This window comes from Aquarana catesbeiana, linkage group LG05, assembly GCF_042186555.1.
Source record: "Aquarana catesbeiana isolate 2022-GZ linkage group LG05, ASM4218655v1, whole genome shotgun sequence".
In the NCBI taxonomy this organism is placed as follows: domain Eukaryota; kingdom Metazoa; phylum Chordata; class Amphibia; order Anura; family Ranidae; genus Aquarana; species Aquarana catesbeiana.
Window position 1 is genome coordinate 636,069,497 of NC_133328.1, and position 16,954 is coordinate 636,086,450.

General features: G+C 44.4%; 1 protein-coding gene across 1 annotated transcript in view; it reads left to right on the plus strand.

The window, feature by feature from the left end:
* Positions 1–16,954, plus strand: part of LOC141145581 (cytochrome P450 2C20-like) — a 165,186-nt gene that overhangs the window by 76,350 nt on the left and 71,882 nt on the right. The window contains exon 7 of the mRNA XM_073632407.1: positions 13,293–13,434. Coding sequence (XP_073488508.1) covers positions 13,293–13,434 — 142 coding nt within the window. The remainder of the gene's footprint in view (positions 1–13,292; positions 13,435–16,954) is intronic.

A 16,954-nucleotide genomic window follows, 5' to 3' on the forward strand; every position in this document is an offset into this window, starting at 1 on the left:
ATTTCTGCTGAGTATATAGGGCAGGCCCCTACTTTCAAACATCTAACTTACAAACGACTCCTACTTGCAAACGGAAGGAGACAACAGGAAGTGAGATGAAATCTACCCCTAGGAAGGGAAACTCTCCTGTAAGAGTTAATATGGGAAAAACATTTCTCCTTTCCACTGATGCTTTCCAATCCTTGTTCCACAAAAAAAACCCAAATTCTCAAAAAGCATTTGTCATTAGGACAAAAAGTGAGGTGAAATCTTCTAAAGAGGAGGAAAGACAGCAAAACAAATGTCACAGGGGTGATAACCCTTCCCTATGTTTTCCAAAAAGCTTAAAAAAGATTTTTTGGCTGAAGCTAAACATGTACCCATTCAAAATGACAAACAGATTCTACTTAACAACAAACCTACAGTCCCTGTCTTGTTTGCACCGCCTGTATACTATTGTTCAGAGTATATAGAGCCTGGTGGCCCCACACCTTTCCTTATTTTAATTTGGGTGCGGGGTTCCCCTTAATATCCATACAAGACCCAAAAGGCCTGGTAATGGACTGAGGGGTACCCATGGTGTTTGTCTCACTGATTTTCATCCATATTGCCAGGACCGGACATTACATTAAACCCGCAAGCAGTTTTAAATGAGATTTTTTCCTTTAAAAAATGACATTTGGTGCAGGGACTGTTCTAAACACGGGAAACACGCGCCACTTTACAGGCATACTATAGACACCCCCCAGGTACGATATTTAAAGGAATATTTCACTTTTTTTTTTACTTTAAGCATCATTAAAATCACTGCTCCCGAAAAAACGGCCGTTTTTAAAAGTTTTTTTTGCATTGATACATGTCCCCTGGGGTAGGACCCGGGTCCCCAAACCCTTTTTAGGACAATACCATGCAAATTAGCCTTTAAAATGAGCACTTTTGATTTCGAACATTCGAGTCCCATAGACGTCAATGGTGTTCTAACGTTCGTGCGAACTTTCGGTGCGTTCGCAGGTTCTGGTGCGAACCGAATCGGGGGGTGTTCGGCTCATCCCTAGTCTGGAGCACGGCAGTACGGAGACTCTCTGGGACAAAGCAGCGGTCACAAGGTTTCTCAGGAGGAGCATGGACCTGAGCGGGAAGAATGTTGTCACCCAAAGGATAAGTGAGGCTGGTGCGAACCGAAGCCAGAATACGATCAGGTGGAATCATAGGCACTGGAACCGACTCCATCTTGGAAGTGGAGGAAAATTGTCATGACAAAGCGTCAGCCCTTACATTCTTAGTGCTGGGCAAGAATGAGACAATGTAATTGAAACTAGACAAGAAAAGAGCCCATCGCGCCCTACTGGGAGAGAGGCGTTTAGCCTCATACAAGAATGTGAGATTATTATGGTCAGTAAGAATGTGAACCGGCACAGTGGTACCTTCGAGGAGATGTCTCCATTCTTTCAGGGCTAAAATGATCACTAACAGCTCTCTGTCACCAATCTCGTAATTGCACTCCGCAGGTGACAATTCTTGGAAAAGTAGCCACAAGTATGCAAAGCACTCTGAGGTAGGACGTTGAGACAGAAGGGCGCCAACTCCAGTCTCAGAAGCATCAAACTCAAGAATAAAAGGTAACATAGGATCAGGATGTGCCAACACAGGAGCAGAAACAAAGGCAGCCTTGAGACTCTCAAAGGCCTTAATGGACTCCGGAGACCAACTCTGTGGGTTACCGTCCTTTCTGGTCATATAAGTCAGGGGCTTGACCAGAGATGAAAAGTTACGAATGAACTTTGGATAATAGTTGGCAAAGCCAAGAAAACACTGCAGAGGATGTATACCCATGGGTCGGGGCCACTGTAGGACTGCTGCAAGTGTCAGGATACACCCATCAGCAGACAGCCTCGAAGATGTCTAAGGCACAGAAGAAGACATATTCCTGTTGCACACAGAAACCGGGCTTTGGCACATAGATGTGCGCATGCGCGAACAGGAGTGCAAACAGTAGCCGTCGCGCATCCCCGTGCACGATCGGCACCTGCGCGCACCCGTGTGCGTCAGCGCGTGCCCACGTTGGTGCCAAACAGTCTATTTAAGTCCAGTTAGTACCTGGCCTGGTGCTGCCTTGTCTTCAGCTTCTGAGTATCTAGCACCCTGTGAACCTGTATCCTGATTCCTGGCTTGTCTTGTAACCTTCCCTTGAACTCTGCCTGTACCAACCCCGGCTTGTCCTGTGACTAATCTTCTGTTTTCTCCCTTTTCTCCCTGATCTGGTTTGACCCGGCTTGTTCCTGACTACGATCCTGCCTGCACCTAGTACCCGATTTGATCTGCCGTGTATGACCCTGCCTGTCTGACCCTGCTACTTGTCGTTGTCATCTGCACCTGCTGCCATCTGCTAGTCTTCTGCGGAAGCTTTCCTGTGTCTCTCCAGCATGACCGGAACCAGCCGCCCTGCTGCCACCAAAGACTTTCTGGCACTCGTGCAACGCTGGTACTTTGGTGCCTTCTGTTTGCTCTATCAGGGGCCCTAAGTCAGAGTGGTAAGGGAGGCCTTGCTCGTCCATTCAGGCTCTTCTACCAGGTACGTGATAGCAAGTCTCTCTGGGTCCATCGAAAAATCAGCCGTGGAAATTACATAGCCCAGGAATTTAACCTGTTCACAATGGAATTCACACTTCTCCAATTTACAATAGAGATTTGTTCTCTTAGTTTCTGAAGCACACGACCGACATCTGTGTGGTGGCTCTCCAGGGACTTGGCAAATATGAGGTTATCGTCGAGATAAACCACCACACATAACTGCAACAAATCTCAGAGGGCATCATTAATAAATTCCTGGAAAACTGCCAGGGCATTACAAAAGCCAAAAGGCATTACGAGGTACTCCATAATGGCCTGTTCTGGTATTAAACGCAGTTTTCCACTCGTCGCCCTCCTTAATCCTCACGAGATTGTATGCCCCTCTCAAATCAAGCTTTGTGAAAACCGTTGTTTTCTTGAGGCGGTCAAATAACTCCGTAATATACAGAATCGGATAAGTATTCTTATCGTGAAACGATTGAGACCCCTATAATCAATACAAGGTCTTAGTTCACTACTCTTCTTCTTCACAAAGAAGAAACCGGCACCAGCAAGAGACAAGGATTTGCAAATTAAACCTCAAGAAAGTGCATGTGCAACATACTCCTCCATGGTCCTATCCTCCAAGACTGACAAAGGGTAAACCTGGCCACAAGGGGGTACGGCACCAGGTTGAAGGTCAATTGCGCAATCATACGACCGGTGTGGAGGCAAACTACCGGCTTGACCTTAGGCAGTACTACTCTGATAGGGAGGAGAGTGAAGAGGTGCACAGGACCTTGGCTACCTTCTGGAAGCATGTCTTGCTGCATTGTGGCAACTAGGAGAGAACCTCAGCATGGAGCCAATAAAAAGAGGGGTTGTACTTCTGTAATCAAGGATACCAATAACCAGCGGAAACTTAGGTGAGGATATAACTTGGATTGGATTATCTCATGGTGAATAGCCCCTACGGCACTGGACAACGGAACAGTCTCATGAGTCACATGGGCAGGCTGTAGAAGTCTCCCGTCAAGAGCCTCAATGGCAAGTGGAGTGTCGCGCAGCTGCAGCAGAATCGAGTGCTTCGATACAAAGGCAGCATCAATGAACAGGCCTACAGCCCCAGAGTCGATTAGAGCCTGTATCTCGGCAGACGACTCAGCCCGAAAACAGGAACTTATCCTTCTGTATAACTGGGGATGAAATAACGCCACCTAATGTCTGTCCGTGACAGCACCTCAAGGTTCGGGCGTTCCCTGGATGGGTAGGACAAGACTTCAAAAAGTGACCTGCCTGGCCACAATAAAGGCACAAACTCTCCCTCCTCTTAAAGGTTCTCTCATCCGCAGAGACACATGAAGCCCGAGTGCATGGGTTCACCTTCACAGACCGACTCTGTACCAGGAGGCATGGGCAGTGATGGAGGCAAGGGTGGGACTGCAAAGTTCGGAGACAAATGTACAGGAGGCTTCCGCAAGTGCTCCTAAAAAAGGAAGTCTTTCTCTGAGTCTGGAGTCAATGAGGATGGCAAACGTTATCAACTTCTCCAGCTCAGTGGGTATATCACGGGCTGCTATCTCATCCTTGATGGTATCCGAGAGACCATGAGAAAAAGCAGCCATGAGGGCCTCATTGTTCCAAGCAACCTCTGCTGCCACAGTACAGAATTCAATGGCGTAATCAGCAACAGTTCTCGTACTCTGTTTGATGGACCTAAGGCACTTGGCAGCAGAAGCGGAGCATGCGGGAACGTCAAATACCCTTTTAAAAGAAGCCACAAACTCTGGGTAACTCAAGACAACAGGTTTTTGTGCCTCCCATAGAGGGTTTGCCCAGGCCAAGGCTCTCTCAGAAAGCAAAGATATCACAAAACCCTCTGTTTGTGAAACGCCTGGGGCAGCATCTGAAAGTATGTCTCAACCTGGTTGAGAAAGCCTCTGAATTGGATTGGATCGCCCCCAAAATCACTGGGGAAGCGGAGTAGAACCAGACATACCTATTATAGAGGTAATACTCGAGGCGGGTGCCTGCACAGAGACTGGAGCAGCAGCAGGGATGGCCTGCAACACAGGTTGTACCAGAGCAGCCACAGTGGGAGATTCCAGGTGAGCCGTGGATTGACTGCATCTTCTGAATGTATGGCCTTCGCCTACTGTCAGAAACCATGAATCAGACCGAGACAGAAGTACAGTTAAATCACACTTGTTTACCTTTTTTATTATTATTATTAATAAATCGAGTAAACGTAGTCAAAACATAGCCAAAGTTCAGGAATCGGAACGGATAGTCAGGCAAGCCAAAACGTCAGGGAGCCAGAGATGAGCATAGTAGAACAGCAAGCAGGATCTGCTGCCAGAAGGAATGTCAGCCAAGCAAGTCTTTAGAGATGTCTCTAGATATGTGACCAAGGTGAAGGCAGAGATCATCTGGGCTGGACGGCTTAAAGGATCACTAAAGATACATTTTTTTTTTTTTTTTTTTTTTTTTTTTTTTAAATAACAAGCATGTTATACTTACCTCCACTGTGCAGCTTGTTTTGCACAGAGTGGCCCCGAACCTGGTCTTCTGGAGTCCCTCGGCGGCTGTCTCTGCTCCCCCCCGCAAGGACTCAACACTTTCATGCAAACTCCCTCGCATGGTGTCGAGTGCTTGCGGGCACGCTCCCGTGATACAGCCGGCGGCTATAGCCTCTCACTGTATCACTCGGGCCCCGCCCCCAGCGCGACGCATCATTGGATGTGATTGGCTGCGCTGCTTTCAATCCATCCACTGTAACCAATCAACGGCCAGGCTGAGAAGTGAAGAGGATGTCGGGGGTGAGCGCTGGACTTTCGAGGGGTCAGGTAAGTAAAACGGGGGGGGCTGGTATTTTTAGATGTTTTTTCACCTTAATGCATAGAATGCATTAAGTTGAAAAAACGTTTACCTTTTACAACCCCTTTAAGTTGTCAGGACTGATGAGCAGACTATCAACAGGTGAGTCACTGTGGAGAGAAAAGAGCTGGCAATTAGCCGACAGCTGAACGGCCAGCTTTGAGATGGAAGGGCTGAGCCCAGCCCTGACATTCTGCCAACGGGATCAGTAGCCTCCTCACCAAGTCGGTGTTGGTGCCAATGAGCATAGAATTTTGTTCAGCCCATGGAAGGGTCGAGGGAACACCACAGCCAATGTGTCAAATGTCTGTCTTCCTGGCCACAGATGGCTCAAAGGTGATCTTGATTGGGATGTAGCTATCATAGGGGAATTTCTCAGACCCAATTCCCCAGATCTCCAGCTCTTCCAGTTTGTACAGAGGAATATGCTACAAGTATTTATCGTAGAAGTTCCAGTATAGCAATGTCACTTGGGCTCCGGTGTAATAATGTGGCAGATAATATTTTTCTAGTTTTACACTCACAACTAACACAGCAATGTATTGCAAGTAAAATTATGTTAAGTTGAAAAATGTAATCAGTTAAATCTGGAAGTGAGGCTGAGACCACAGGTGTGAACAGGAAGAAGAGTGACCTTTTTTATATATTCTACTCACTTTCAACCCCTGACGCCACAGGCCCAATAAACTCTGTGACACCAATATAGAACCAGCCAAAAAGGTAACACTGGTACTTTTGGGAAGGTTTCCCCTTTAATGGGTGCAGACATTTTGCACCAAGCCCTTTAAGCGGGGGAGGAGTGGACAAGTCCCTGTGGCGTAGAGATTCTGTGTCTTCAGCTAGCTTAACAAGGGCCCAGAAAGAGACTCTGGTATAATAGTTCCAATACTGTAAATAGCATGTGCAAAGTGTCTCCATTTTAGAACTTTGGTTCCAAACAATTGGGTAAAGGTGTCTTCATGCAGTGTCTTTACAATGAATAGAGGGTGGGCTTTTGCACATTACTAATTCAAACAGCAGGCTGAAGGCAGTAAGAAGGGACGAATTCTGGAGCAGGCTCCTGCAGAATCTGTGCTCAGATGGAGACTCACATCTTGATGCGTCGTGATGCAGTAGGATCTGCACTGAGGACAATGAAGGTAACCCCCAACTGTCACCGAACCAACAGGAAGCTGGTAGGGATGGATGCACCCATACACACGCCAAATGATCTCTCCGCTGCCTAGGCTGCAGCGCTGGCTTGTACTCCTCTGATTGACTGGGGCTCTGCCTACAACTGAAGGATTTGGTCCCAAGAGACTGACTCCTTCCTCGGTCATGCTATATAACACCTCTCCCAGCATTCTGTTCTTCCTCCCAGCCGGCTGGAAGTTGTAGTAGAATCTCCTGGCTCCTCAGACTACAGGTCCCAAGAGCTTCTGTTCTCATGTGAGGTCTCTGCTTGCAGCTGCCCTCAGGAAATGATGACACAATGCTCAGACTGAGCACTGGAGGGAAATAAGCTCACTGCAGATGTTGTTACTGAAAGTCCATGATAACACACGTAAGTTTAGTCAGCACCTGGCTACATAAAAACCGAGAAAAATAAATAATATGTATGCCTATGACTCAGTGGCGGCTGGTGCTCAAAATTTTTGGGGGGCGCAAACAAACTGAAAAATACTGAAACCCCTCCCCCACCAATTTCAGCCACTTGTGCCCATCATACGCATCCACTGGCCCATCAAATGCATCCATTGAGCCCATCAAATGCAGCCACTGTGCCCATCAAATGCAGCCACTTGTGCCCTTCAAAGGCAGCCACTTGCCCATCAAATGCAGCAACTGTGCCCATTATATGCATCCATTGAGCCCATCAAATGCAGCCACTTGTGCCCTCCAAAGGCAGCCACTTGCCCATCAAATGCAGCAACTGTGCCCATTATATGCATCCATTGAGCCCATCAAACGCATCCATTGAGCCCATCAAATGCAGCCACTGTGCCCATCAAATGCAGCCACTGTGCCCATCAAATGCAGCCACTGTGCCCACCAAATGCAGCCACTGTGCCCACCAAATGCAGCCACCTGTGCCCACCAAATGCAGCCACCTGTGCCCACCAAATGCAGCCACTTGTGCCCATCAAATGCAGCCACCTGTGCCCACCAAATGCAGCCAATGTGCCCACCACCCCCCTACTCGCAGGGTTTGCAGCTCTGGCTGCATCCCCACCTCCCGTACAGTTTGTGGCTCTGGCACCCCCCTGCGCGGATCATGGCTCTGGCACCCGAGGGGGGGTGCCAGAGCCACAATGGGCAAGTGGCTGCCCACCCTCTGGCTCTAATCAGGTGCTTCAAAATATACCACCAATTTCAGGCAGCATGATTCTCTAAATTCCCTAAACTACGATCCTTGCTAGAAGATACTAAATAGGATAAAATCTTAGAAATAAAGAACAGAGGAAAAATGGGTATGCTTTAAGAGCATATTAAATAAGGGTATTAGCCAGTGCATCCCAATGGGAAATAAATTTAAAAGAGCTAAAAAGTCCTGGGTCGCTTAACTCCAATGTAAAAATACATATAAAGCAAAGGAGAAGGCCTTCAGGGATCATCAACAGCATTCCAACTTTACAAAGAATGCAGCAAGAAATGTAAGGGTGCAATCAGGGCTGCTAAGAGCACGAAAGGCACATAGCAGGGGAGAGTAAAAGAAATCCCAAGAAATTCTTTAATATCTATATAAATTGAAAGAAAGGGAGGTCAGATCATATTGGGCCCATAAAGAATGATGAAGGGAATCTGGTTACTAAGGATGGAGAGATGGTGAAGGTATTTAATTTATTCTTCTCAGTCTTCACAAAGGAAACGGGGGGGACTTCAGTAACCAAAACTGCAATGTTTATACTCATGACGCGTCACAGGAAGCACCCTCATGGCTAATAGAGGATAGATTTAGAAATAGACTTGAAAAACTTAACATTAATAAGTCACCTGGACCAGATGGCTTGCACCCTAGGGTCCTTAAGGAACTCAGTCAAGTAATCGCAAGACCATTGTTCCTAATTTTTACGAACAGTCTACTGACTGGAATGGTACCAGCATATTGGAGAAAAGCCAATGTAGCTCCAATATTTAAAAAAGGACCAAGATACATCCCTGGGAATTACAAATCAGTTAGCCTAACATCAATAGTATGCAAGCTCTTGGAGGGGATAAGGGACTATATACAAGGTTTTAGTAATGAAAACTATCATTAGAAGTAATCAGCATGGATTCATGAAGAATCGTTCTTGCCAAACCAACCTATTAACTTTCTATGAGGAGGTGAGCTGCCATCTAAAGGAAGGCCCATAGACGTGTATCTGGATTTTGCAAAGGATACAGTTCCCCATAAACGTTTACTGTACAAGGTCTCTCGGCATGGACCATAGGGCGAGTACATGGATTGAAAACTGGCTACAGGGGCGAGTTCTGAGAGTAGTGATAAATGGGGAGAACTCGGAATGGTCCAGGGAAAGCAGAGTCCCTCGGGGTTCTGTCCTGGGACCAATCCTATTTAATTTATTCATAAACTACCTGGAGGATGGGATAAACAGCTCAATTTCACTATTTGTGGATGATACTAAACTAAGCAGAGCAATAATTTCCCTGCAGGATGTGGAAAGCTTGCAAGAAGATTTGAACAAGATAATGTGTTGGGCAAGCTGGAGATAATAAGGTTATTCCCGCGCTATCAAATATGGAAGGCGGCTAAGAGTGGAAAAGCTGCTTACACTGATTCGGGTACACACCTGACCTTAACAGTAAATATATATAAATGGGTGGTGCTGCGCTAATCCTCAATATAAGATAAATGATTAAAAAACATGTGCCTTAAGAGTGAGTCAGGGGCTTATGGTCAAAAATTACATCACAAAACAGATATAATAATAAATAAAACAAATACCGTGATATGTGACACTAGCCAGCAAATATAGCTAATCAAAATAAATATAAATACTAATACTAGAAAATATATATCATATACGTGAAAAACATATTCATGATGACACACAAATATTTAAACCATATCCTCCTAGCAATTTAGTGAACTCGCAATCGGTGAAAAAATATTCCTTCATAAGTATAATAAAAAATAATTTAGACTGTGCAAAAATTGCTCAAAAAAAGTGACAGTGTGCAATGGTGTGTTCCAATCAGACCTGTATGGATATCAGTCCATACACCATGCTACATATAAAGTGACAAATGTGAAAAACGTCCATCCAAATAAATACAACAAAAATGTCCCAAACAGTTGTATTCAAAGTGCTTCACAGGAAGCTGATGAAGTCACGTGTGGTGTGACGTCACGCGTAGGGACGAGACAGGCTGCAGACACTGATAGAGGCTTACGAGCTCGCCGCTCGTTGGATACAATCGCTGTTTTTTATCTCTGATGTGAGTACTTTTATTTCCTAATAAAATTTACTATTTGACCAAACGGTATTACACTATTGGGATCCTTCCTGCTTTATTATCTTATATACCGCCCTGCACTACATCTGAGGGAACCATATCTCGGATCTAGGACCGTGAGGGATGTGTTGGAGCCCCTAGGTGGACACCCCAAAGGCTTTTCTGGTCATATGCTTTTGCCCTATTACCCTAAGGTAAGGGGCCACTACCCACTTGTGTGTATGCACAGGAAGACACATTTGATGTCACCCACTCTGAGCACTCTAATTGCAACGTTTGCATGTTAGGACGTTGCTGTCACATATTTATTTATGTTCGCCCATTCGCAGAATAGCGAACAATTTGGGGTTATTTAATAATTAATATTTAATATTGAAGAAGCCATAGCAGGATCATGTATGATTAATCATCTCCATCAATCCTAACAGCCACAGAATTTCATCACTTTTTATTCAATTTAGGAGGTTTTGGACATTTATTGACATTTATATTATTATTTTTATTTAGATTTTTGATATTTTGAATTTTTATTTTTTAGTTTTTGATTTTTGTTTTTCCTTCACACAAGGTGGTACACACCTATTTTCACATGAGTTTATATAAGGACACATTTGGAATATACACGGCATGATTAAGAATATATGACCTATACGTGTAATTTTGTATATTATATATTGTCACTTCAGATAGATGGTTTAAATACACGTTTTTAAAATTTTATTTTATATATCCCATTTGGGACGATTTATTTAGAACATTTCATTACAATTTGCGCAAAATCACTTTACTCACCTAGAACAAATTGGGGTGTTCGCGACAAATTCGATAGCCGTGGAACACCTTTTAAAAATCTATGGGAGAAATCTAAAGTGCTAATTTTAAAGGCTCATATGCAAGTTATTGTCATAAAAATAGTTTGGGGACCTGGGTCCTGCCCCAGGGGACATGTATCAATGCAAAATAAAAGTTTTAAAAATGGACCTTTTTTCGGAAGCGGTGATTTTAATATTGCTTAAAGTGAAACAATAAAAGTGTAATATTCCTTTAAATTTCGTACCTGGGGGGTGTCTATAGTATGCCTGTAAAGTGGCGCATGTTTCCCGTGTTTAGAACAGTCTAAAAGCAAAATGACATTTCTAAAGGAAAAAAAGTCATTTAAAAGTGCTAGCGCTGGCTATAATGAATTGTTGGTCCGGCAATACACATAAAAGGTCCGGCAATACACATAAAAGTTCATTGATAAAAATGGCATGGAATTTCCACACATGGGAACCCCAAACCAAAAAAAAGGGGGGTCCCCCTAAATTCCATACCAGGCCCTTCAGGTCAGGTATGGATTTTAAGGGGAACCCCGCACCAAAGTTTTTTTTTAAAAATGGTGTGGGGTCCCCCAAAAATCCATACCAGACCCTTATCCGAGCACGCAACCTGGCAGGCCGCGGGAAAAGAGGGGGGACTAGAGAGCCCCCCCTCCTGAACCGTACCAGGCCATATGCCCTCAACATTGGGAGGGTGTTTTGGGGGTAGCCCCCCAAAGAACCTTGTCCCCATATTGATGGGGAGAAGAGCCTCATCCCCACAACCCTTGCCCGGTGGTTGTGGGGGTTTGCGGGGGGGCTTATCGGAATCTGGAAGCCCCCTTTAACAAGGGGAGCCCCAGATCCCGCCCCCCCTGTGTGAATTAGTAATGGGGTACAAATGTTCCACTACCACTTCACAAAAAAGTGTCAAAAATGTTAAAGACAAGAGACGGTTTTTGACAATTTCTTTATTAATTTCTTCTTTCCCCGTTTCTTCTTCCATCTTCTTTTTCTGGTCTTCCTTCGGTGTTCTTCTCTCTCGTGCCCCCCTCTTTTCCTGCAAGATTGCGTGCTCTGATAAGGGTCTGGTATGGATTTTTGGGGGGACCCCCACACCATTTTTTTTTTTAAATTTTGGTGCGGGGTTCCCCTTAAAATCCATACCAGACCTGAACCCCCACGCCATTTTTTTTTTTTTTTTTTTTTTTTTTACATTTTGGCGCGGGGCTCCTCTTAATATCCATACCAGATCTGAAGGGCCTGGTATGGAATTTAGGGGGACCCTCACGCTTTTTTATTTATTTTTTTTAAATTTTGGTTTGGGGTTCCCCTGTGGGGAAACTCCATGCCGTTTTTATCAATGAACTTTTATGTGTATTGCCAGACCGACAATTTATCATTATAGCCGGCACTAACGCTAGCACTTTTAAATGACTTTCTTTTCCTTTAGAAATGTCATTTTGCTGTCAGACTGTTCTAAACACAGGAAACAATGCGCCACTTTACATTCATACTATAGACGCCCCCCAGGTACGAAATTTAAAGGAATATTACACTTTTATTGTTTCACTTTAATTAAAATCACTGCTCCCAAAAAAACACCCCTTTTTAAAACTTTTTTTTGCATTGATACATGTCCCCTGGGGCAGGACCCAGGTCCCCAAACACTTTTTATGACAATAACTTTCATATAAGCCTTTAAAATTAGCACTTTTGATTTTTCATGTTCGTGTCCCATAGACTTTAACGGTGTTTGAACAAAGTTTTTGCCTGTTCGCATGTTCTGGATGCAAACTGAACGGGGGGGTGTTCGGCTCATCCCTATTGACCACTAAGGGCTGCTAACCCACTTCTCATTCAAGCAAATACATTCTGTCTGACAGAATTCAGTTGCTGCACTGCCAACACCCTCTCTTCTCTATCCCTCTCTTCCTCTTCTCAATTCTTTTTCCTCTCCTCCCCATTTTTCTTCTCTCCTTATCTCCTTTCCTATACTCTCTCTTACCTCCTTTTTATTTGTTTTCTCTCCATTTCTCTCTTCTCCTTTCTCCTCTTCTCCCCTTTCTTCTCTATTTGCCTCTCCATTCCTTACTTTTCCTTTTCTTTTCCCTCCTTCTCCAATTCTCCTACTCTCCACTCCTCATCTTCCCCTTTCTTTTTATTCTTTCCTTTCATCTAATCATTTTCTCTTCCATTTCCTACCTGTTTATCCCCTTTCCTCATGTCAACAAATTGCCTTCCTTTTCTTCTCTCCACAAATTTGTCGCCTTTTTTAAAAATACTTTGCAAAATAAAATAAAAGATCAATACTTGCCTGGTGGGCAATGAGTCCTTTCTTTACTCCGTTAAAGAACTGCAGCCACTGGCTCAAAATTCTCAGCTTCTGGCACACATCTGGGGTTTTGGTTGCCCAGAGTCCTACTGCAGGAACCACAGCATGCAGTAAGGGACCAGGCACATGACTTAATGCAGCTCATAGCTTTTCAATAGAAAGAAAAACTCACCACCCATTGAACAAGTAAATATTAATCATAATTTTTGCAGGGTTCTAAAAAATAAATATGTAAATATATACTGTAATGCCCGTAGCATTCGGCTCATGTTTGTTGCTAATTTCTGCTGTTATTGCTCCCTCTGTCTTCTCAGGTGGAGCATGAGAAGGACCCAGATTTCTGTGAGGACAGCCTGGTGGCGGTGACGGTGGGTCTGCTAGCAGCAGGTTCTGAGACCACCGCTAACACTCTGAAATTCTGCCTGGTCTTCTTGGCTCACTATCCTGATGTCCAGGGTAAGATCCATATTAACCCTGGCATACGTAATTCAGAATACCGTATATACTCGAGTATAAGTCGATCCGAGCATAAGTCGAGGCCCTAATTTACCATTGGGAAAAAAATATTGACCCGAGTATAAGAGGGTGAGAAATGCAGCAGCTACTGTAAGTGGAAAAAGGGTCAACAATGCCCATCTGCAGCTGTATACCTCCCTGTGTCCTGTGTATATGTGCATGTGTCATGTACCTGTGTACATGTGTATGTGTCATGTATATGTGTATGTGTCATGTACCTGTGTCCTGTTCATGTGCCATGTACCTGTGTCTTGTGTATATGTGCATGTGTCATGTGTCCTGTACCGGTGTCATGTGTATATGTACCTGTGTCATGTACCTGTGTCCTGTGTATATGTGCATGTGTCATTTGTATATGTACCTGTGTCCTGTGTATGTGTGCATGTGTATTTGATCCTGTGTATGTGTCTGTGTGCATGTGTCTGTGTGCATTTGGTCCTGTGTATGTGTCTGTGTGCATCCTACCTGTGTTCTGTGCATGCCTCCAGGTGCCGTTTTGCACTGATCAGCACGTGCTATTCCTATTCGGCGGCCATTCACTGTTCAAAAGCCGCGCCTCCTCCTCGTCCATGATAGGCAGAAAACTCAATTTCCCAGCAGTCAGCGGTCAGCCTATCACGGGCATTCTCTAATCCTTATACCATGGACGGGGATGAGAGAATGTCCTTGATAGGCTGTACACTGACTGCCTATCACAGACGAGGAGGCGTGGCTTTTGAACTGCGAGAGCTGCTGCCGAGCAGGGCTGAAAAATTTGACTTGTACACGAGTATATACGGTAATATGTTTTGTTTTTCTGTCAGATATTCGAAAATTTGCCCACTTTATCCAACACTACACCACAAATAAAAAATTATGGCAGTTCAACTTTTAAGTTGATACTAGGAGGTGCTCTAAAAAGACATTTTAAATGAAGCTTGAGAACTTTATTTTTTACCTACATAGTTGGTAAGGTTGAATAAAGACACCAGTCCATCCAGTTCAACCTGTGTAGGTGTACGTTTCCTTATCCCTGTATACTGTGCTTGCTAAGATACACATCCAAGAGTTTTTCAAAGCTATCAATACTTCCCGCTGACACCACCGATTGTGGAAGTCAATTACACATCCTTACTTCTCTGACAGTGAACAACCCCCTCTGCCGTTAATGGTTAAACCGCTTCTCCTCCAGTTTCATTGAGTGGCCCTGTGTCTTCTTACACTCCCAGGGACTGAATAGTTTAGTCCCTATGCCAGAATCACCATTGTGGTATTTGTATATTGCTATCATATCCCCTCTCAATCGTCTCTTCTCCAGAGATAATAACTATAGTGCTTGTAGTCGTTCCTCGTAACCAGGGCTTTTTTTCTCAGAGAATAGGTCCAGGAACCCCCACCTTCTTAGTCACCCTTTTCTCTGCCCCCTACCCACCTCTGAGCATTGTCTCTTGGTTTCACCCCCTACCCACCTCCCAGTACCGCCCCTTTTAGAGAATACAGGACCAAGTATCATTTTGGATGAAATTTGAAAGTCCTCACCCCAGCAACAATAGGCTCCTTCAGCAACAATCGATCCCCCACGTAACAGACCTACCCACAGAAACAATGAACCCCCTGCAACAAAAATACCACCCCAGCAACAATAGACCCCCAGCAGCAGCAACAGATCCCCCAGCAGCCAGCATCAATAGACCCTCCAGCAGCCAGCAACAATAGACCTCTTCCTCAATAGTAGATCCCTTCTAGCAACAATTGACCCCACAGCAACATAAGACCCCCAGTCAACATAAATAGACCTACCGTGCAACAGACCCTCGCACAAAAAAAAAAAAAAGATCACAACCAGCGACAATAGATCCCTCAGCAGCCAACATCAATAGACCCTTCAGCACACCTAGCCATAAAATACATTCACTGTTGGAGGTGCTGGAACTGCGTTCCCCCGCGTTATCGCTGAAAAAAAGCCCTGCTCGTAACTGAGGTCCTCCAGTCCCTTTATTAACTTTGTTGCCCTTCTCTGAACTCTCTCTAGTTCCAGCACCTTCCTCCTGAGGATTGGTGACCAGAATTGGATGGAATACTCCAGATGTGGCCGAACCAAAGTTTTATAAAGTGGCAGGATTATTGTTTTGTCTTTGGAGTAAATTATTTTTTTATGTATTCTAATATACTGCTGGCTTTGCTTGCTGCAGCTTGGTCTTGCATGCCATTGCTGAGTCTGTGATCTACTAGGACCCCCAGATCTTTCTTCATCCTGAATTCCCCCAGTGGTTCTCCCCCTAGCGAGTAACTTGCATTAGCATTTTTAGCTCCCAAATGCATTACCTAACATTTTTCAACATTAAACCTCATTTGCCATGTAGTTGCCCACCCCATTATTTTGAGGCCCTATTGTAAAGTTTCTAAATCTTGCTGTGAAGTTATTTCCCCACTTAGCTTTGTGTCATCAGCAAACACTGAGATTAAGCTATTTATACCAACCTCTATATCGTTTCTGAAAAAAATACAGAATTGCTGCCAGGACAGAGCCTTGGGGCACCCCACTTATCAATCTAGAGCGATATGCGTATTTGCTATTTATCACCACCCTCTGGACACGCCCCTGTAACCAGTTTTCTATCCATGTACAAACCCTATGGTCCATGCCTACAGACCTACATATCTACAGACTTTTGCAAAATCCAGATATACCACATCCACCAGTCTTCCTTTATCTAGACGGCAGCTCACTTCCTCGTAGAATGATAACAGGTTGGTTTGGCATGAATGACCCTTCATAAACTCACGCTGATTACTACTAATAGTGTTTTTATCAGCAACTTCCAGGATATAGTTCCTTATCATCCCCTCCAATAGTTTACATACGATCGATGTTAGACTTACTGGTCTATAGTTTCCATGTATATGTTTCGGCCCTCTTCCCAATTTTGGTACCACGTTGGCCCTTCACTAATCGGCTGGTACCATTCCTGTCAGTAAGAATAGCGATCTGGCTATAATCTGAGTTCTTTAAGGACTCTCAGGTGTAAGCCATCCGGTCCTGGTAATTTATTTGTGTTAAGCTTTTCTAGTCTTTTTCTGAACCCCGGCTTTTATTAGCCACAAGGATAGATCCTGTAACATGGTACTATCAATACAGTCATGGGTGTTATAACCCTCTATTTTCCTGTGTAAAAACTGAGGAGAAGAAAGCATTTAGTACAGTGACATTTTGCAAAGCAACCGCAGTTCTCCTTTTCCACAGAACATCATAAATACCCTTTGCTACACATTTAAGTTGTCACCAGGCTACTTCATCTTCTTATCTCAAGTAGTCTATTCAAAAATCGCTAGCTGAAGTCCAAAGGCTTCTTTCTTCCCTGAGAGACTACAACATATCCTCTTCCCTCTAAGGGACTTTTCAGTTAGTAACATAAGTACAAGCAGGGCCGCTGATAGGGCAGTACAACCAGCCCTGTTGTACCGGGCCCGGCCAGAAGGG